The sequence below is a fragment of the Macaca thibetana genome, chromosome 6 (assembly GCF_024542745.1).
Source record: "Macaca thibetana thibetana isolate TM-01 chromosome 6, ASM2454274v1, whole genome shotgun sequence".
NCBI lineage: Eukaryota > Metazoa > Chordata > Mammalia > Primates > Cercopithecidae > Macaca > Macaca thibetana.
The window spans coordinates 114999736-115021470 of record NC_065583.1 but is presented as its reverse complement, the minus strand read 5'-3'; the positions used below and the strand labels follow the sequence as shown (position 1 = coordinate 115021470).

General features: G+C 37.3%; 2 protein-coding genes and 1 long non-coding RNA gene across 5 annotated transcripts in view; 1 reads left to right on the top strand and 2 right to left on the bottom strand.

The window, feature by feature from the left end:
• SREK1IP1 (SREK1 interacting protein 1) overlaps positions 1–21735 on the bottom strand; it is a 276826-nt gene that overhangs the window by 37758 nt on the left and 217333 nt on the right. For 2 of the 3 annotated variants that reach the window (XM_050793792.1, XM_050793793.1), the window contains exon 2: positions 12591–12717. In XM_050793792.1, the coding sequence (XP_050649749.1) occupies positions 12591–12603 (13 nt within the window). In that variant the 5' untranslated portion in view covers positions 12604–12717. Of the gene's footprint in view, positions 1–12590; positions 12801–21735 lie in introns of those variants that run through there. The other variant, XM_050793794.1, reaches the window with a different exon arrangement.
• Positions 827–12570, bottom strand: LOC126956671 (uncharacterized). Its single transcript, XR_007726446.1, has 2 exons — positions 10635–12570; positions 827–9375 (listed from the first exon to the last, which is right to left on the bottom strand). It is a non-coding gene; the product is annotated as an uncharacterized LOC126956671 (long non-coding RNA).
• The window catches only part of CWC27 (CWC27 spliceosome associated cyclophilin), a 264308-nt gene continuing 255567 nt past the window's right edge, over positions 12995–21735 (top strand). The window contains exons 1-2 of the mRNA XM_050793764.1: positions 12995–13266; positions 18758–18854. Coding sequence (XP_050649721.1) covers positions 13225–13266; positions 18758–18854 — 139 coding nt within the window. The 5' untranslated portion in view covers positions 12995–13224. The remainder of the gene's footprint in view (positions 13267–18757; positions 18855–21735) is intronic.

Genomic DNA, 21735 nt, shown 5'->3' with positions numbered 1-21735 from the left:
TACTTATTATTATATATATATATATATATATATATATATATATACACGGACATTTACTTTTTTACATATATATATATATATATATGGACATTAAGGTTAACAAATATTTTCCTGTTTTCCATTAGAAGAAAAAAAATCTAATTTCTTATAGGAATTGGTGAAATTCCAGAAGACTTACTGTAATTGCTAGGTATTATAAGAAATACCTAAATTCAACACTCAAATTTTGACAAGAGAAAAACTAGTCATATATCCATCCAGTTCTGATAAATATTTACAAATACAGTAATCCTGTATAATTAGTAGCACATGCAGGCAATGTTGAAGATATAAATACCAGAGACAAATTAAAACTGATTTCCTTTTATTGTGATAAAATATAAACAACATACAATTTACCATCTTAACCATTTTAAAGTATACAATTTATGTGTATTAAGTACATTCACAATGCTGTACAACCATCATCACTATTCATTTCTAAAACTCTTTCATCATCCCAAACACTAACTGTATTCATTAAACAACTGACTATTCCCCCTTCCCTCTAACCCCTAGTAATCTCTATTCTACTTTCTGTCTCTATGAGTTTGTCTCTTCTAGGTTCTTCATACATAGGGAAATCATACGATACTTGTCTTTGGGGCCTGGATTATTTTACTTAGCAGAATGTTTTCAAAGTTCATCCATATTATAGCGTGTATTAGAGTTTTATTCCATTTTATGGCTGAATAATATTCCATTGTATATATATAATTAAAACTAATTTTATCCTCCAATAGTGGCTTCAATCAACCAATGAAAGCCCCAGTATAGTATTATGTCATTTTCTGTTTTTTTTTTTTTTTTTTTTTTTTTTTGAGACGGAGTCCCGCTCTGTCGCCCAGGCTAGAGTGCAGTGGCACGCAACCTGGGCTCACTGCAAGCTCCACCTCCTGGGTTCACGCCATTCTCCTACCTCAGTCTCCTGAGTAGCTGTCACTACAGGTGCCCGCCACCACGCCCGGCTAATGTTTTGTATTTTTAGTAGAGATGGGGTTTCACCATGTTAGCCAGGATGGTCTTGATCTCCTGACATCGTGATCTGCCCACCTCGGCCTCCCAAAGTGCTGGGATTACAGGTATTATTACATTTTCTTGGTAAAGGGCATATAATTTCCAAACCCTTGAAATGGAGAAATAATCCTAACTAAATATTTAAATACATACAATCCAAACATAAAAGTGTTAATTTAAAAATAAATATAATTTTAAAACTATTTCTTTGGTGTTATGAAGTTAAAAATTAGTTATTTTCCCCTTAAATTTTAATATTGTTTTAAAGTATACATTATTGAGGTGGGGCATCATGGCTTACGCCTGTAATCCCAGCAGTTTGAGAAGATTCCTTGAGGCCAGAAATTTGGGGCCAGCCTGGGCAACATAACGAGACCACATCTCTACAAATTTTTTTTTAATTAGCTGATCATGGCATGTGCTTTTAGTCTTAGCTACCTGGGCGGCTAAGGTAGGAGGATCACTTGAGCCCAGGAATTCACGGTTATAGTGAGCTATGACTGCACCACTGCACTCCAGCCTAGCTGACAGAGGGAGACCCTGTCTCTGATTATTCTAGTAAAAGTACAGTCTCTTCTACTATAATACTTGTTTTAAAAATGCAAATATTGTTCTAATGTAATTGATACATTAGGGAAACATTTGAGCATAATGTGACTTTCATCCACATAAAACACTAAGTAAATGCAGAACATTGCATCTAGCTGATCTGAACCACACAGGAGTATACAAAATACACAAGCACATATATCTCAAAACATTTCTAGTGACCTCAGTTCACCAAAAATGTTGAGAACATCCATTCACATCTGGCGTTACAACTTTTTATGGATTTCTTATTGCCCTCTTACTGCCACTTCATAACTCATAAACTGCAACTCTTCTGAAGTTCACTTGCACAGCAAACTCCAGGTCTTTTAAAAGGTAAAGTGTCATATTTATTGTAATATTTATGCATTTTTTTAACCAATTAACATGTGTAAAACTGTGCTACTGTTTCTACGAGATTCCTATCTTTTTTGAGACAGAGTCTCGCTCTGTTGCCCAGGCTGGAGTGCAGTGGCGTGATCTCGGCTCACTGCAAGCTCAGCCTCCCGGGTTTACACCATTCTCCTGCCTCAGCCTCCTGAGTAGCTGGGACTACAGGTGCCCGCCACCATGCCCAGCTAATTTTTCTGTATTTTTTTTTTTTTAGTAGAAATGGGGTTTCACCGTGTTACCCAGAATAGTCTTGATCTCCTGACCTTGTAATCCGCCTGCCTTGGCCTCCCAAAGTGCTGGGATTACAGTCATGAGCCACCACTCCCGGCCCCCCCCTTTTTTTTTTTGAGACCGAGTCTTGCTGTATTGCCCAGGCTGGAGTGCAGTGGAGTGATCTCAGCAAACTGCAACCTCCGCCTCCCGGGTTTAATTGATTCTCGTGCCTCAGCCTCCTGAGTAGCTGGGATTGCTACCACACTCGGCTAATTTTTGTATTTTTAGTAGAGATGGGGTTTCACCGTGTTGGTTCCTATCTTTTTTTAATGTGTCATTGAAGCTTTTGTGCATTGTGCTCTAATCCCATTGTTTCCCCGTAAACCCTGTCATAGTTAAAAACAAATATGTTACATTGTAGCAGTATTGACTGGAATAAAATCAGATGAATAATATAATCTGAGGGTCTTTCATTATGAAAACAACTGCATGTTGAAAAAAAGCTCAGAGAACTGGAGTCAGTGTTAAATCTATTTCCACAGAAACTGTAGATGCTAAAACAACTGAATAAAATTATGCTAAATGCATCATTACTATTACTACAACAGAATAAAAATGTTCTAATAGACAGATCTGAAATAATCTTATCTCAGCATGCATTAGAATTGAATTCATGACAAAAGGCACTGATAAAACTCATCATTCAAGTATCCCATAGTTTTAGAATAAACAAACTATGAAACTTTTTCTTGGCAGGTCATCTTGTTTCCTAAAGTTGAAACTTTTACATGACAGGGAAATATAACCAGAATTCTAAATAAAGTACTTTATATCAGCTAGTTCCTCACCAGTCTTTGGTTAAATTATTATTTCAGCTTCATTAGTCTTTAATTTTCATGATTGGGCAACTGAATGCTTCTACCCAAGAGTTTGAATCTGAGGCAACTGACTTAGTAGATCTGAGACAAGTAACACAATGAAGTGGGGACAGTTAATTCATTCTGTTGTCAGGATCCAGTTTCCAGGGGCACTGATGTCACTGGCAGTAGCAGCCCTAACCAGGTCTGGGCTTGTGCAGGATCTTGGATATGGGTTCCCTGGGTCATTTCTATTTTCTGACCCTTATTATGCAGGCTTTGCCTAGATTCAGTGAGCTACCTGATATCTTTCCTTTTCTACTTAACTAGTCAGTTTCTATTGTTTGGAATAAGGACCCTGGCTGATATAATGGCACTCAAAATCCATGTCAAACTGACTATAGTAGGGCTATACTGTGAGGCCCTTACTCAGCTAAGTTACCTACTTCCCTGCCTTGGGCTCCTGTGCAGTTCTTGGCTCCATTCCTTTTGGAAGTTTGCTAAGGCTGTCCAGAGTAATACAGTGTGCCCATCTCAAAATTTTCCTTTCTAATCATAACCTGCAATCCAAAAGGCATTATATAAAAACATATAAATTTGACATTGGAAGAAAAAACTGAATGGCAAAAACCACCAAAAGCAAACTCAAAAGACACATGGAAACTTGAGAAAAAATATTTGCACCTCACAGGACCAAAAAAGGGCAATTATCCCTATGCATACATCTCAGCGAATCATTAAGAAAAAGACCAGTAACCAATAGGAAAAAAATGGGCAAAGGATGTTCACAGAAACGGAAATAGAAATGACTCTGAAACATGTGGAGATATGCTCAGTCCTATTTAAAACAACAGGTAAAATGTACACTAAAAACTATACTAGTATTCCATTTTCACTTATCAGAATCGCAAAGATTGAAAAGGTTGAAGGAAGTGTAGGGGGGCATCCTCTCATACATTGCTGGCAGGAGCATAAATTAGTACTATCTCTTATGGAAAGCAAGCTGATAAAACCTGTCAGAATTACAAGCGTATATCCCTCTCTGATACAATAGTCTCACATTTGGGAATTAGTTCTCCCAATTTATTTGCACAAATGCATACTGACTTATGTAGAATGTTATTCACTATAGCACTGTTTGTAATAGGGACAGAGTGGAAATAATTTAAATGTCAATACGGAACTGGCTAAATCAATTATGGTATGAAATAATGGGGATGGTCTTTATTTAACGATGTTATGATCGCTAACATATATTGTAAAAAGAAAAAAAGCAAGGTGCATAACAGTGTTAATGGCGTGTTGCCATTTGTATTAAAAAAAGGTGATAGAGTAGGAGCACTGTCTTCTCAGACAAACACCACCACTTTAAATTCCAGCTCCCTTTCTAGCCTCACGCATTTCAAGGAAATTACTTCTCTTCTAATTATAAGCAGCCAGAAAGAGCAGACAATAAAATACAGATAAGATAGCTCAGGCCCAAAGGGAGTTGGAGGGGAAGTCTCTTGAGCAACTGCCAAACTTCACCCTCATACAATGGGCCCCAGTAAAATAGTGGGCCTTAATAAGCACATTCCTTCCCCTTCAGGTGCACTAGGATAGAAAAGATAAAAGTAGACTTGGGGGATATGCCTGCAGCTGCAGAAAGATGTATGGGAACTGACACGACTCTCCCTCACAGATAAGCACAAGGAAGAGACAGAGAAGCAGTCCAAGCCTCTGATAAACTCTCCCACCCTGAATCTTTAAGAACTTTTAGTTTGTAAGCAAGTGTGCCTCTCACCTAACTCGGCCAGAAGGCGCCTCTCAGGTTTGTTTTCTCTAAATAAATCTGTCATGACTGGCAAGCCATCTTTTCATGTTTCTTACCTCTTTCTTTAATTCTTACAGAAGATATTAGACATATCTCTGTAAGGATATACATTGGTTACTTGAAGAAAGAAAACTAAGTCCAGACGGAGAAAGAGTTAAGAGACATGTCACTATATACCTTTTGGCACCTTTAAAATGTGAAAGGTGATCAAATTACCCTTTCAAAAACCAATCTGGAAATCTCCCCCAAACAAAACTGTAACACTAAGAAAAGTAATTGTCAAGTAAATATTATCTGACAAAAGGCAATGATTGCATTTGTAAATTCTTCAGAGAGGCTACACTGCAGACTTTCTATAAAATTTTATCAACTCATGATGTCAGGAACAAATTTTAGAGGTCTTCATTCTTATACTTGCTAAATATTAAGGGCTTACTCTGAATCTAGTATTCTGTTAAACAACTTGGGTGGTGGTAGGAGGAATCAGGTAATTGGGCTGGTCCTTTATCTTTCAGTAACTTAAAGTAGCCACATAATTTTGAATACAACTCAGTGCTTACCATGATGTAGAGTTGCTAAGAGGTGCTCAACAAATACTTATTGATTTGAGGTTATAAGCTTAAGAAAATACAGTCATGTTTCATTTAATGACACGGATACATTCTGAGAAATGTGTTGTGAGGCACAACACAGAAATTTTGTCCTTGTGGCAATGTCACAGTGTACATAAACCTAGGTGATATAGCCTATATACACCTAGGCTCTATGGTATAGCCTATTGCTCCTAAGTCACTGTATAGATACTGCAGGCAGTTGTAACACAATGGTGAGTACTTGTGTATCTAAATATACCTAAACATTGAAAAGATACTGTAAAAATAAGAGTATTATAATCTTATGGGACCAACATTGTATATGCAGTCAGTTATTAACCAAAACATCATTTTGTGGTGCATGACTGTACTTCAGAAGTTGGGAACTGGCAACTTTTCTGGACCCCAGTTGCCAGCTAAGAAATATGCGTGTGCATATACACACACACTCAATTTATTTGTCAAAATTCTTCAAGCTGAACATTTGTGATCTGTGCTGTTTTTAAAACATATAAATTATATCTTAGTAGTTAGCACAAAAGAAAAAAAATTTTAAAGTTAACAGTAGGCAATGAAGAAACAGAAAATACTGAGAAAACCAAAAAGAAGGAGCAAAAATAAAAGGACTGAGAAAAATTGAGAGAAAGATGGAGTCCTCAACAGTTGCTTGAGATTCGTCAGTGGTCACCAAAGGAATCTCATATTTGATTTTAATTTATTTCCTTGAAATTTTACAACACCTATCTTTCCGAAGTCAACAACTTAGTCACTGGGAACTTTAACAGTGATGCTTAGAACTTAATATTGTATTTTTCTTATTGTCTATTTTGGAATTTAGGGAAGCCAGACATTTTCATTAAAATATTTTTTACAAACGCTTAAATTTAAACATATACAGCTTAAGTAGCTAAGTTTTTTAGTACTAATTAGAAATTGCAATTACTTCTGTCACAGGATCCATTCTTTTCATTTTTAATTGGATTAGAGTCAATTAGATTAATTTTGTTTGGTAACAAGTTTTACATTTGGTTACTCCATTACGGTTTTAGTTACAATCTGGGGACCTATAAAGACAATTTCAGTTTCTTCTGCTTTTAAAATTCAAACTGCAGCCACATTTTATAAGTGGTAATATCTATTTATATAATACATATGTTCTGCTTAAGTTGATGCAAAGTAAAATTCCAAGTATTTTACTTTTATACCATTTATATTAAAAATTCATAGATACACTCCTTTCTTTGGGACTCCAAATATTGTACGAAAGTCAAAGTAGAAAAATCAGTAGAAAGTAGGCATTTTTTACTAAAACATTAATACTTCATTAATTAATAAGATAATTTAAAAAACAAGCTAAATGAGTTTCTCAATGCAAGTATTCTGAAATAGCAGATGTCTTAATAGCCCATTAAAAATGCCTTCATAGGCCAGGTGTGGTGGCTCACAACTGTAATCCCAGCACTTTGGGAGGCTGAAGTAGGTAGATCACTTGAGGCCAGGAGTTCAAGACAAACCTGGGCAACATGGTGAAAACCCCATCTTTACTAAAATTTCAAAACTTAGCCAGGCATGGTGGTGGACGCCTGTAATCCCAGCTGCTCAGGAGGCTGAGGCATAAGAACCACTTGAACCCAGGAGGCGGAGGTTGCAGTGAGCTGAGATTGTGTCACTACACTCCAGCTGGGTGACAGAGCGAGACTCTGTCTCCAAATAAATATATAAATAAATTAATTAAATTAAAATTTAAAAAATGCCTTCATAATCATTTGACTCCAAAGGGAGAAACAGTAAACCAACCAAAGAGCTGTTTAAACTACTGATATGAGTTTTATATTGATATGAAACATATAAAATTCTTTAGTCTACATGCCTCACAAAGTACAACTAATCCGTGAAAAAAACGGTGTAAGAAGAGACAGAGAGGCTGGGTGCGTTGGCTCATGCCTGTAATCCCAGCACTTTGGGAGGCTGAGGTAGGCGGATCACAGGGTCAGGAGATCTAGACCATCCTGGCTAACACGGTAAAACCTGTTTCTACAAAAATTACCTGGGTATGGTGGCACGTGCCTGCAGTCCCAGTTACTCAGGAGGCTGAGGCAAGAGAATCACTTGAACCCGCGAGGCAGAGGCTGCAGTGAGCCAAGATAGCACCACTGCACTCCAGCCTGGGTGACAGAGCAACACTCCGTCCCAAAAAAATAAAAAATAAAAAAAGAAGAGACAGAGAAATTTGTTTAAGAGACAGAAATTTAATTACCTAATGAAACAGAATGAAGACTGTATTAGTTTAATCTGTTTAGTACTATTTCTGCTGCTGAGCAGAAATCTGCTGCTGAGCAGCAGAAATAGTACTCAACCCTCTAGTAATCAACCCTCTAATTATTCATTATTTACCTATCATGGGTATAACTTTGAACTCCATGTTAGAGAAGCCATAGGGATGAATCAAGCCCCTACGGGGATATTCAATCTTTTGGCTTCCCTGGGCCACACTTGCATTGTACTTTTACAGCGCAGTCACACCTATTATCTCAGTGCTGTCACACCTATTATCTCAGCGCTGTCACACCTATTATCTCAGCACTGTCACACCTATTATCTCAATTTTTGCTGGGTTTAAACAGTTTATGTCTTGCCATCCAACTTAATGGCACAATTTAACATTATTATACTTTGAAGCATCATTTTGAATTGAAAGAAGGTTAACATATCTCTAACAGTGGTGTAAGTTTAAGAGAATTTTAATAAGAGCTTAGAAATCACTTTGTCCCCTTTCTTAAGTAGTATTTTCATGTATTGCTTAAAGTTTTATGAGGGTATAAACTATAGAATACACCGAAATACACTAACACTAACAATAGCTGATGAGCTTTAAAAAAAAAAAAAACACAAAAAAAAATCCCATAATGTTTTAAGAAAGTTTACGAATTTGTGTTGGGCTGCATTCACAGTCATCTTGGGCTGCATGGAGCCCATGGGAAGCGACACTATACTAGTTTACCTATGGTAATGCACTCACAGCTGTAATCCATGACAGAATGTGCCAGGTTCCATAAAAGACACAGAGCTCTATTTAGTAACTATGAAAAAGTGGCAGGCAAGAGTTTCAGCTAAGAGATCAGGAAAGCTTCCCACAGGCAGTTACAGGCAAAATAGGAGGTAATAACAAAGGCTCGTAGGTAGGAAAGCACTTGAGAGGTTCACAGAATAATTGGCCAAATCAGATTTTTGCAGGATTGTAGAATGCACGAGGGGAGTGGTGGAAGGAAAGAGTAGAAACAGTGATTTAGTCAGGCTCGGGAGTGTGCACTTCATTCTTGCAGAGAGAGATGGGGAGATTTGGCATTTTAACACGTTAGAAACTTAAGAAACCTTAGCCTTCAACTCTATTATAGAGACACAAAAACTGAATCTCCAAAAGGTTAAGTGGCTTGAAGAGAATTACAAAATTCACAGATGGGGTGAAGAACTAAGTTCATGCCTCCCAGCAATGGCAGGATCAGATATATGATTTGGGAAAATTATTTTAGCAGCAATGTGCAATATAGACTAGAGAGAAAAGAAATTACCTATAGTCTAGTTTAGGAATAAAGAGCAATTGGATGTAATTTAGAATTGTTCTATTACTAAGATACTATCATAATGTGTTTTAAAAATCTTATTCACTGTGATGTGCCAGACTGAAATGTTAACTTGGCCATAGAAAAACTCCCTACCTTGGCTATAGGCTTCAGTGAAGGAGATAACAAGAAAACAGTTTTGTGCCAACTACATCAGTAACATACATTGCCACTTGTGCCAGTTCAACTCTTCATGGAGAGTGGTGAATCACTGACATGAATGTTGGAGGTAATTTCAACAACTGTGAACAGGAAAAGCAGTTTTTCAAAGAAAGTAAATTTCATTGAAACCTGTGATCAAATATTATTTCTATAATAACGACTAAGAGTAAGATTTTCCTAAATGCCTACATTTCATTGTATTACCTACATAATGGTATAAGCTTATACACAATGCTATGAAAACACAGGTGAAGCACATGATCATAAAACAGACAAGGCTGATTTTTATGTGTGGTTTGCAGAAAGCAGCCTTGTTACTTTATAATCATACCTTGTCATAATCACTAGCAGGACCACCCCAAGAAATGCCAAACTGAATCCATTAAACCTAAAATTAAAGAGCATAACATAATACTTGTCCTCCTTCATGATCACCTTGAAAGGTTTAGATTAGTCCTATTTTCCTTTAATACCCTGTCTGGATCGATCATCCAAGAAATTATCTTATGATTTTCTGTATCTGTATTTTCTAATGACACTTGCATTGTACTTTTACAGCACTGTCACACCTATTATCTCAATTTTTGCTAGGTTTAAACAGTTTATCTATACCTTATCGTCTAGCTTAATAGCACAATTTTACATTATTATACTTTGAAGCATTATTTTGAATTGAAAGAAGGTTAACATATCTATAACACTGGTCTAAGTTTAAGAGAATTTTAATAAGGGTTTAAAAAATCACTTTTGTCCCCTTTCTTAAGTAGCACATTTTCATATACTGCTTAAAGTTTTATGAGTGCACAGACTATGGCACTGTTTCCTCCAGAGTGCCCATATCACACAGGTGCCCAAAAGGCTTGCTCAAGTAATGAAATGGGCAGTTATGACAACAGGTCAACTTTGAGCGCAGCTGTGTGGTACAAAGATCACCAGAGCTGATTTGGCCTATCAGGATGCCTAGGCAATCTACCGTGTAGGTTTATCTTTCGCGGCTGGCCTCTTAGATATTGACCAGGCTTCAGCCACAGACCTTCCGTTCACATTCTACACACCATCTAAGCAGAGTGCTCCACTCCCATAGCCTTACCTCCTATTATGTGTGTGGATAACACCCAAATCATTGTCTTTGACTTCTTTCCTGAGCTACAAATTATATCTCTTACTATTAACTATTTGTATTCCTATGTCTGACTAACCTCAACACAACAAGCCCCAAATTGGATGTCATCATCCCCTTAACCCCTGCCCCTTGTGAGGTGTTGTCATATCAGTAAATAGCCCCACCCAACTGCTTAACAGTAAAACCCAGGTAAACCTCATTTCCTCTTTTACTTACCCACATTGAATCAATCATCAACTCCTAGTGATTCTACCATCAAAAATGTATCTTCAATTTATCCGCTTCTCTCCTTACCTGTTGAGACCACATCTTAGCCACACATTATCATAACTCACCAGAATTACTCCTAACTGGTAAACTTTGTCTCCAATCTACTTTCTAGCCAGAATTATCTTTCCAAAATGTGAATCTGGTTTAAAACCCTTAAATGGCTTCCTATCATTTGTAGGATAACGCCAAACCTCTTCTCATGGTCTACAGGTCCTTAAAGAGCTGGAAGCTACCTTGGAAGTTAACCTATACAACGGCAAAATGAATGACGCGCACAGTCTAGAGGAACCAGACTGACCTCTTGCTTACCAGCTGTCTCATAATAGACAAATTACTGGATTTCTTTGTCCCTCAGTGTCCTCATCTGTAAAATGGGAATATTAATACTCATTTCAAAGTGTAGTTATGAATATTAAATGAGATAGAATACAATGTTTGATACAGTATCTGACATATTTGACACATAAATATTAGTCAATATTTACTACAGTTACTATCTCTCTACTTAATTTCTCACTTATCTCCTATTTGTATTTGAGTTCCGTCCATAGAAAACATCTTCCATTTCCTCTTCTCATATATTTCCTCTTCCTTTACGCATCCAGTTCCTCCAACTGCACTATCCTCTCCCTTCAAGCCACCCCTCTTACAATTTAGATGACCTCCTAAGTGCTACATCCTTTGGAAAGTCCTTCTGCCCATCCTGAGTGTCTGGTGGCCTTACTTTGTGCCTCCTAAGGTCTTGTATTTTCCTTGTCATGGCACTTGTCCCACTTTGTATAAATTTCTCTCTCTTCACTGCTAAATTATAAGTTCTGTGTGAAGCGTAACCATGTCTACCTTGCTCACCACTGTATTTTCAATGCCTAGTACCAGTGCCTGGCACACAGTAGGCTTAATAAAGAGTATATATTTCGTCTCTCACAGCTCCAGATGTACTCCTTCGCAAACTGCAGTTAGTACAAAAGCACAGTGTTCCAGTAACAGCTATCTGCAGAAAGATGTTCAAAAAGGCTGCCACAGAACAAAGAATCTGGTCAAATAATACTGGGAAGGGCAGGTTTAAACAAAGTTAGGGCTCTGAACCATAGTAATTCTCAGAATCTTTTCTATTACTAAGGCGCACTGTGAATTTCCAAGTTGGGAGGTGGGGTGTAGGAGTGTATATTTCTGAAAATGTCTCCTGCAACCACTGTTCTGCAGTGGCAAAGCCAGTTTGAGGAGACGCTCTCAGCTACTAGAACTTCCAAGTAAGCTGGTAGTTGAGGAGAGAAAATCTTTTAAGTAATTATTCTGCAGAGTTCACCGTTTTTAGGTCAGTAACTTCTGGACACAGAATTTGAGAGTTAGAATAAATCTTATATATAATTCAACAAAGCTCCTTCTTTTTATAAGGAAACTGAGGCCCAGAAGCACAAAACGACCAATCTATAGCCACGGAGCAGCTACATACAACAGGAAGAGCTAGGAGTAGAACCCGGACACCCGGTGGGTCCTAGCGACTTCTAGGACAGACGACGCCTCTGGTTACCTGGGTCGGCCAAGTGTTCCCACTTCAAATTTTAGTTTTAAGCCATACCACAGTTAAGGTAGTTTTTCTTGGCTGCTCGCCCCCTTAGGCCCACAGTTACAGTCTCCCCCTCCTCCCTCCCTTCCACAATACACTTTCCCTGTAATCCCATGCAGCTGGGGCTTGGCTCCTGGGGGAAGACAGTTACTTTCTTTCCTTCAGAGTGTATCTTTGGAGTGTAAACTTTTTCATGTAAACAAAACAAACCTGTGAATTTTATGGCCTCCGCCTAAGTCCCCATGGGCACTGATCCCCACACCCCGCACCCTACCCTACCCTCCCTTGTGCTCCCTTCGGATCTCTGACGCAGAGGCCCTGTAATTGCGCCTTACCTGGGACTGCCATGACGATGGTAAGGGGTCACTTGAGCCTCCGGCTTTCGAAGTGGCGCTTGCTTCCCGCCAGCTACGAGAACAAGGCACAGCCAAAGCGCCGTTTTCCTTCCCCCAGCGCAGCAGCACCTTCGCTACGGTGAGGAAGGCCCTGTACGTTTCTAGCGGCAGCAGAACCAGTAGACGCGGATGCAGTTTCCGGACGAGTCATAGTGCAGAAGACACATGGTCCGAACCATTACTGATAGTTTTTTTTAGGGGGGGGTCAGTTTGATCTGCACACGCGAGTAGTGTAAACACAGCCAAGACTTATGAAGTGTCCCTTCTAATATTGTAATACAAATTACATTAAGCTATAATAACTTTACAGACTTCTCTCGTTCCCTGGAGTACACTGGAATAACCCTTCTCAGGGTTAGCGGTGCTCGGGTCCGGTAACAACATGGCGGCGTCCGTGAGGGGCTCCTTTAGGCAAGGGTAGTGTTTGGTGTCCCCGTCTTGCGTGATATTGACAAACTGAAGTTTTCCTGCACCACTCGACTTAAGAAAGAGTGTACTCCTAGGCGGACAGCTTTAGTGACCGGCCGTCCGATCTAATCCCTCATAAGGAGCAGAGTCCTTTGTACTGACCAGGATGAGCAACATCTACATCCAGGAGCCTCCCACGAATGGGAAGGTGAGAGCCTCATCTAGGGAACTTGGGGTCCTGGGATCTCCAAAGTGAGATTTCCCAAATTTGGGGTGGGGGACGGGTTTCGGGATCTCGTGGTAGGAAGAGACCACGATAAGTGTTGTCTTTATTCCTGCATGTGGACAATGTTGCGTCGAAACACTGAAGTTTATACTTTTCAGGACGTACTTGAAAAAGTCAGGTGGAGATTTCTCTACCTACCAGCATTCCGGTCCTATTTTCTGCTTTAACCCAGCTCATGCAACCGATTTCTAGAGTCTTAGGTTTTTAAACGTACATTTCTGAGTTTGATATATTCTTTGCTTAACTTTGAGGTCATTCATTCTGCATTTCTTCTGCAATCATTAATTGAACGCCTGCTAGGCACTGGGCACTGTACTAGGCGCCGGAGATACAAAGATGGATGGGTAAGGTAGTTGTTTTCCCGGAAGAGCTTATAGTTTAGTTTGTGAGACAGGTAAACAAAAGCCTGTGTCTGATAAGCGTGCTTGTGGAGAAGAGACCAGGTTGCTATGGCGGTACTGAGTAGTGAACAACTGGGAAAGTTAGGAAAAACCTCATGGAAAAGGTATCTTTTGAGCTGATTTTAAAACCTGAGATGACTGTCAGTCAGAGAAAGTGGGAAATGGGGACTGTTACCACATTAGAGTGGGGAAAGGTTTCTCTAATTGATTTGATGGCTAATGTATGCCAATTCCCATCCAAGGTGTTTGTGTTGAAGAGTCCGTTGTGGAATAACTGTCACCTGAATTCTTAAATTGAGACCTAGCCTATCTCATATGAAATTTGATGAATCAGCATATTGGAGAAAATGAGATTTAAAGTATATAGTTGAATTAAGATAAGCTAAATTTACACAACATACCATCCTGTTCGTTACGTGATTACATCATAAATAATTTATGCAGTCTTTTATTCATTGACATTTGATAATATAATGAGAGCAATTTAAAAGCAAAACCAAAAATGCTGTAATTCCCAGCAAAAATTTAATGGGTATTTTGGGCAGCTCAATTCTTTCAATTCTTTGAACTTCTCCTGGGCATTGTAGGTTACTGGGTCCATCCCACCCCTCACCTATCTTATTTAATATCAATGTGAAAACCCAAAATACCTACCTCCTCCTATTTCCAAATGTTTCTTGAGGGCAGTATCACTCCCAGTTAATAAATACTGGTAGAGATTGAATAGATTTACCATACTGCCAGACAGGGCGTTCACACTTGCTGTTCCTCTGTTTAATCAAGTGTTGACCTTAGCAAAGAGTCCTTTCTTACCTACTTTCTATGAAATAGCAAACTTCAATCATGCCTTGCATCCCAGCATTCTCTGGCCCCCTTAACTTTTTTAGTTTTTTTCCATGGTATTTATTAATTATTTGGTATTACTGTATCCTTCCTCCTACCTTCCCCCTATAGAATGCAAGGAACATCAGGGCAGAGACAAGCATCTAGAACAGTACTTGATACATGATAGAAGGAGTTCAGTTATGTATTGAATAAATGAATGGATGGATGAATTAATACTATATTTTTCTTAGTTTTTTGAGGAATATTAAGCATCAGTGAGTTTGAGGTTACACTGCTGCTGGTCAAGGACAGACTTAATTGCTTTGTTGTAAAGGAAGATTTGACATGGTCACATAGATGAAAAGCTTTAACAAGGATAGATTCCTGAATAGATTATTCATTCAACAAATAATGATTGAGCAAATCAATTGCCAGGCTCTATGCTAGGTTTTAGGGATACAACGGAAACAAAAAAAACCACATTGTCTGAGTTATCATGAGTTAATTGAGTGAAGTATACATTGACTGAATAATCATGCAAATAAATGTTTAACTACAAAATGTGATAAATACTGTCTTCTGAACAGAAATGGGCTGAATGATAACACAAGGGCCCAAGTTTTCCTCCAAAAACAACTTGGGACTTTTTCCACCATAAGGCTCATCAAAGATATTAAAGCTTCTAAGTTCTGTAAGGTTGAGAGTGTGGACAAAAATTTGGTGTGTGAAGAATTTGAAGCAAATGTAATAAGTCTGTTCAATGAATGTTTATTGCCTTTACTATCTAATGGTACATTAGGTACTGAAAGGGTACAGAGACATTCAGAGTAAATGGGACAAAATTCCTCCCTTCAAAGTGCTTAGTATCAGCTTGGGAAGTAATTGATAATGATACCAGTGCTTGGTCCCTGGTTGTCCATAAATGTTCTGTGTTTTGCTGTAACCCTAGCCCCTGAAGATGAGGCAAAGAAATATAGTACTTGATAGAAATTTTTTAAGCATAAGAGGTAATTCCCTGAAGATGAAATTTCCACATATTATGATCACTTATTCTAAATTGTGTCTGGCGTCTTCACTTAGCATAATGTTGCTTTCAAATGATAGGGGTCTGTCTTATTGTTGTACACACTTAGTTTTTAAATGTATTGAAAATCAAAATGGCTTTATAAGTATATTTGCATATATATTTATAAGAAACATGATATTATCAAAGTATTAATTGGGAATTTTAAGAGAAAGAGCCAAGGAGGCCTACAAAGTAGTGATGGCCGAAGAGAATGTATGGCCAGAGGAGGAAGGAGCCATATACCTTCTTTATTAATTCAGTAGCTTATTAATGAAAAGATTAAGAAACCCTGGTGAGCAAGGTGGCCTGATTATATATGCATTCTTTTTACTAGGTGTAAGTTGCCTTTAGCCAAAAAAAAAAAAAAAACCACGTAATAATGACCATCATTTTTTGAGCACTTATTATTTATCATGTGCTTTTCTAAGCAGTCTATGTATTATAGCTCATTTTGTCCTCACAGAAATCCTAAAAGATATTATTATCCCTGTTTTTAGATTAGGAAATTAAGTGACAGAGATGTCAGATAGTGTGCGCAAGGTAACAAAGCTAGTAAGCGGAAGGGTTAGTATTTGAATTTGGGCATCCTGATTCCAGAGCCTGTGGAGGGGGGGATGATGTAATTAGTATGTTCGTTAGAGCAGTGGTTTCTAAACCAGTAAGTGCATACTTCAGTGGATGTGCAAAACCATCCATGAGCTGTGGGGAGAAAATCTATATATATTTGTATTTTTTTTCGTTTGTTTAAATGCATTATTTAATATATATAAAAAGATGATAGCCAGGTGCAGTGGCTCATGCCTGTAATCCCAGCACTTTAGGAGACTGAGGCAGATTGCCTGAGGTCAGGAGTTTGAGACCAGTCTGGCCAACAGGTTGAAACCCTGTCTCTACTAAAAAAATGCAAAAAAATTAGCCGGGCATGATGGTGTGCACCGGTAATCCCAGCTACTCAGGAGGCTAAGGCAGGGGAATTGCTTGAACCAGGGAGGTGGAGGTTGCAGTGAACCGAGGTAGCGCCGCTACACTCCGGCCTGGGAGACAGAGCAAGACTCCGTCTCAAAAAAAAAAAAGAAAAAAAAAAAAAAAGTCCAGGCACGGTGGTTCATGCCTGTAATCCCAGCACTTTGGGAAGCCGAGGTGGGCGGATCATGAGATCAGGAGTTCGAGACCAGCCTGGCCAACATGGTGAAACCCCATCTCTACTAAAGATACAAAAAAATAGCCGGGCTTGGTGGCACGCGCCTGTAATCCCAGCCACTCGGGAAGCTGAGGCAGGAGAATTGCTTGAACCTGGAAGGCAGAGGTTGCAGTGAGTCGAGATTGCGCCATTACATTGCAGCCTGTGCAACAGGGCGAGACTCTGTCTCAAAAAAAAAAAAAGGGCACTTTTTTGGCGTTGTGATGTAATTTTTCATAATGACTAGCCAAATAGATTTATAGACCATAGTATTTAGATTAACTAACCCAGCCGTCACAAATTTCTTATTGAAAATAATATTAATAATATAAACAAGCAAATCATAAGAACATGATAGAGCTGATACCTCAGCATGGGAAATCTGTCAAAAAAATCAGAAATTATTATGAAGACCATTGTAAATATGGATTTCTATGTATTATTTTTAATGGTGAACTTTGCCTTAAATATATATTGTGTCTTGAAATATTTACCAGTAAGAGTATAAAGTCATTGTGATTTTCAAGACATTTAAAAACTAGATGTGTAGAACTGAAAGCCCTATGTAATTTGAAAGCAACATTATGCTAAGTAAAAGAAGCCAGACACAAAAGGCCACATATTGTATGATTCCATTTATATGAAATGTTTAATAGGCAAATCTACATAGACAGAAAGTAGATTAATAGTTGCCAGAGAGTAGGAGTAGGGGTAAATAGGGAGTGATTGCTAATGGATACAGGGTTTCTTTTTGGGGTGGTGAAATGTGACTTAATATCGATGATACTGACTTTCCATGAGAAACAGGCTCATGTATTTGAACAGTTACATTGCATACCCTTTACTTGCAAGAGCATTCTAAAAGATTGTGATGATCACAAATTATTGACACTGATCTACTTTGGTATATGAGGGGAGAAAAAAAAAGAAGTAATACTGGAGAAATTGGTTTCCAGCTGTGCCACAATGTTCAAATTTAGAGCCTAACATGCTTTTTGGTTATTTGTGGTTACAAATAAGACAATTATAAACTGTTTCCTGGGAGCCCAGCAGGGAGGGTTTTAGTTGTTGGAAAGTTTCTGGTTCTACCAAGGAGTATCTGCTGTTATGAGCTGGTGGAAAGGCTATCAAAGGATTCTATTTACTATAGAAGGTGATTTTAAGACATAATATTTTAGTAAATTACAAACCAGAGTTAGATTAAGAATGTTCCTTTGTAAATTAGGAATATCATGATGTTAAATGAGCAGAGAGAGTAAAAGGTAATTAAAAAGGGCAATTATAAAATTGTATTGTAATATCACAACTTAATGGGTTCATTATTCTTTAATTTCTTAATTTGCTATACAGTTTTATTGGAGTTGATGCAATGGGAAACTGGATTATAACAAATTTGCATTATTGGGGTTTTGTCTTGTTTTGTTTTGAGACAGGGTCTTGCCCTGTCATCCAGGCTGGAATATAGTGGCATGATCATAGCTCACTATTACTTCAAATTCCCAGGCTCAAGTGATCCTCCCACCTCAGCCTCCTGAATAGCATGGAACACCACCATGCCTGGCTAATTAAAACAAATTTTTTTAAAGACAGGGTCTCTGTGTTGCCAAAGCTATTCTTGAACTCCTAGCCTCAAGTGAACTTCTCACTTTAGGTATTACCATTTTTTAAATGAATGAAGTTTTTTTCTGTGATTAAAAAAGATATATGCTTTTTTTTCTTAAATCCCAAACTTTTTCTGAAATGGTATTTTGAAAGATCTAAATGTACAATGAGTTGTAGTGAATATTTGACATTTTGTTGAGTATATCAACAAAAGCCAAACAATTTTTAATATTTCTTTTAAAATTGAAAACTCACTAGTGATTGCTACAAGTCAAATAGTCATTCAACTGATTATTAAGCAAAATAATAATTTAATAAAATGTAATATTCTTTCTACAGGTTTTATTGAAAACTACAGCTGGAGATATTGACATAGAGTTGTGGTCCAAAGAAGCTCCTAAAGCTTGCAGAAATTTTATCCAACTTTGTTTGGAAGGTAAATTATAACTTATGACTTTTATTCTACCAGAGAAATTTTTGTCAATTTAAAAATAAACTGCAGTGTCTTCTTCACAAACATTGAAGACTAGTGTTAAATAGTGGTCATGAGTGACAGGTGTTGCTATGATGATATGGTATTGAACTGAGTGTCAGGAAGTGGAGATAAGAGATAAAAACTACCCAAAATAAATTTGAATACTTTTAACAGAGCAATTTATCTCAACAAATAATACTGTGATCCTCTTTGGTCTTCTTTGCTATCTTACACTTCTTTCTTTCATTCTCTAAATTTGGGTATTCCCCAAGATTGCCTCTAGTTCTCTGTCATCATCACTCTCTAGTTGTTACTTCAATCCAAATGACTACCACATTTAGAACTTCAGTCATTTCTTCTCTTCCTAGTACTAATATTCGTATCTAATTGCCTAGTGGACTTTTCAACTGGTGTCTTCCATTGTTAGCTATAACAAAACCAGTGTAAAACCAAATTTACCAATTTCTTCCCGAGTCTGCCTTTCACCTGTATGACTGTAATTGCCTCTTGCCTGCTCCCCTTCCTGTCTTTCATCTTTAATTTCTTTTCTGTCTTACTTGTTCATATGCTATTTCAATCCTCAGGCAGCTTGGCTTCCTAGCTATCCAACTTTTTATCTCATTGTACTAACCACATGGTTTTAGTTGAATATTATTTCCTAAGCATTTCCTTTCCGTTTCCACTTTCATACATATCCTCATACTAATTCCCCTTTTATTGATATGCTTTTTCTTCCCTTTTCTACGTTTAAGTCTACCCGTTTTTAAATGTTCAGAATTCTTGTTTCTCCACACAGCCTTCCAGCTAGCATCCAGTGATATTATCACTATCTCTAGTTTTTTTAGATTTGAGTAATAAAGTAACTATTTTTCTTTTTTTAAAATGCTGCAGAATTATACATCCACTTAAGTGTTTTTCCCTTCAGAGTATTCTCTTAGGGAACTAAACCTTCCATTTTTAGAGCTTTTTGTTGGCTTCTAGAATACATTGCATATGGTTTGGAATATCTCCAGTGGTGGCAAATCTTTGTTCTTCTAAGTTATATTTGATTTTTAGAGACAGTTTTATTCGCGGTATCAGAAAACAGCATTTTGGGCCAGAAGCAAGGTGTGAAAGAGAATCCAGTAGTATGGTATGATGAGAGCTCTCTAAATAGTCAGATAAACATAATTACCAGGTGAAGATTTAAGAAATGAAAAATGCCCAGATACCAACCCCCCTCCAAAAGAGAGAGGTGGGGAGGGGTGGAGAGAGAAAGAGAGAGAGAGAATGAAAGGACATCTGCAAAGACCATTATTAATAATTGCTATGGCAGGCAGGAAGGAAATAGAGTCAGGCAGGTAGTTCAGTCAGAGAGGCCTCAAATATGTGTTAACCAAGTTGAGAAACACAAGAGACATGGCAAAGTCAGACTTGTTTCTGGTAAGAAGTTTTGAAGATTCAAAAGCTCAAGTTTTACAGAAGGAGAGTGAAATTACAAAAACATTAGAAAGAATGAATGGTAAATTGCAATCCATGACCAGGTGAATGGAAGAAGCAGAAAACATCTGGATACAATGTGACAGTGAAGAAGAAATGAGGTTCTTCAATTGGGTGATAATGAAACTCAATTATTAAAACAAACAATTATTCACCTATTTGTAATAATGCAAGGAGAAAGAAGAAAGAATAGAAAAATAATTTTAAAAATAACCAGAATAATTCTCTTAATCAAATTCACCAATCCTCTTAATTGAATAGAGATAGAATTATTATTGGAGAGGCTAACATGCAGCCTAAGAAGACTGATTTAAACAAAGATATTCCTAAATGAGTTAAGTCAAGGTTTCAAAAATATAATCCAGAAAACCCCATTTTAGTTCTTTGCTTCTATGATTTAGATGAGTCGTAATGTTTCTAGATCTTGAAACACTCATATTAGTTTTTTTAAAGCATGGTTTCTGGAATTTAAAAGCAAATGAATAAAAATATGAACAAGTAAGAGCACAGTCTCAGATATGGCCCTCAACTAAAATGATGTTCATAGCCAAAGGATGGTTTATAGCCTTTACAAAACCAAAACCATTATACAGACTTAATCTTAGATTTTTGGTCTTTGCAGCATAGTTAGGTGGACATTTAAAATGAGTAGAACTTTAAAAAAATTATCATTTAAAAAATAGTGCAAAAATATATAAAGAAATGAAAGGGAAGCTTATTAGCTTTGATAATTTCATTAGTTCCTCCAGTGTGAAGAAGGAGTATAATTTTATGTTTGTTTTATAGACAAGTGGGGAGCAGAGGGAGAAGTGGATAAGAAAATCAAAATGTTTAATACATTGTGTAACTATTATTCTCTTCACCTTTATTTTACATCATTCTTGTCTCATCATGGTCCACACTTTATTGGTTATCTTTTATTCTTTAATAATAGTTTACTAATTCTTTAGAGTGACAAATATAAGCATAAATATGCTACAAGTTAAAACAAATTTCTTTACAAAACCGAAATACTTGTTTAAAAAAAATACCAGAGAGGCTGGAGTAAATAGTGCAGACTGGTCGCAGGATGAGTGTTAGATAAAAAGTTATTATTAATGTTAATATTTACATAAACACAAAACAGGATTCTAGAAGAAGAAATGTATAACTACTTTATTTATTTTTTTTTGAAAAGACTGGGAGAATATTTATTAATATCTATTGTTCTTTTTTTTTCTTTTTTTTATTATTATTATACTTTAAGTTCTAGGGTACATGTGCATAACGTGCAGGTTTGTTACATATGTATACTTGTGCCGTGTTGGTGTGCTGCACCCATCAACTCGTCAGCACCCATCAACTCGTCCTTTACATCAGGTAT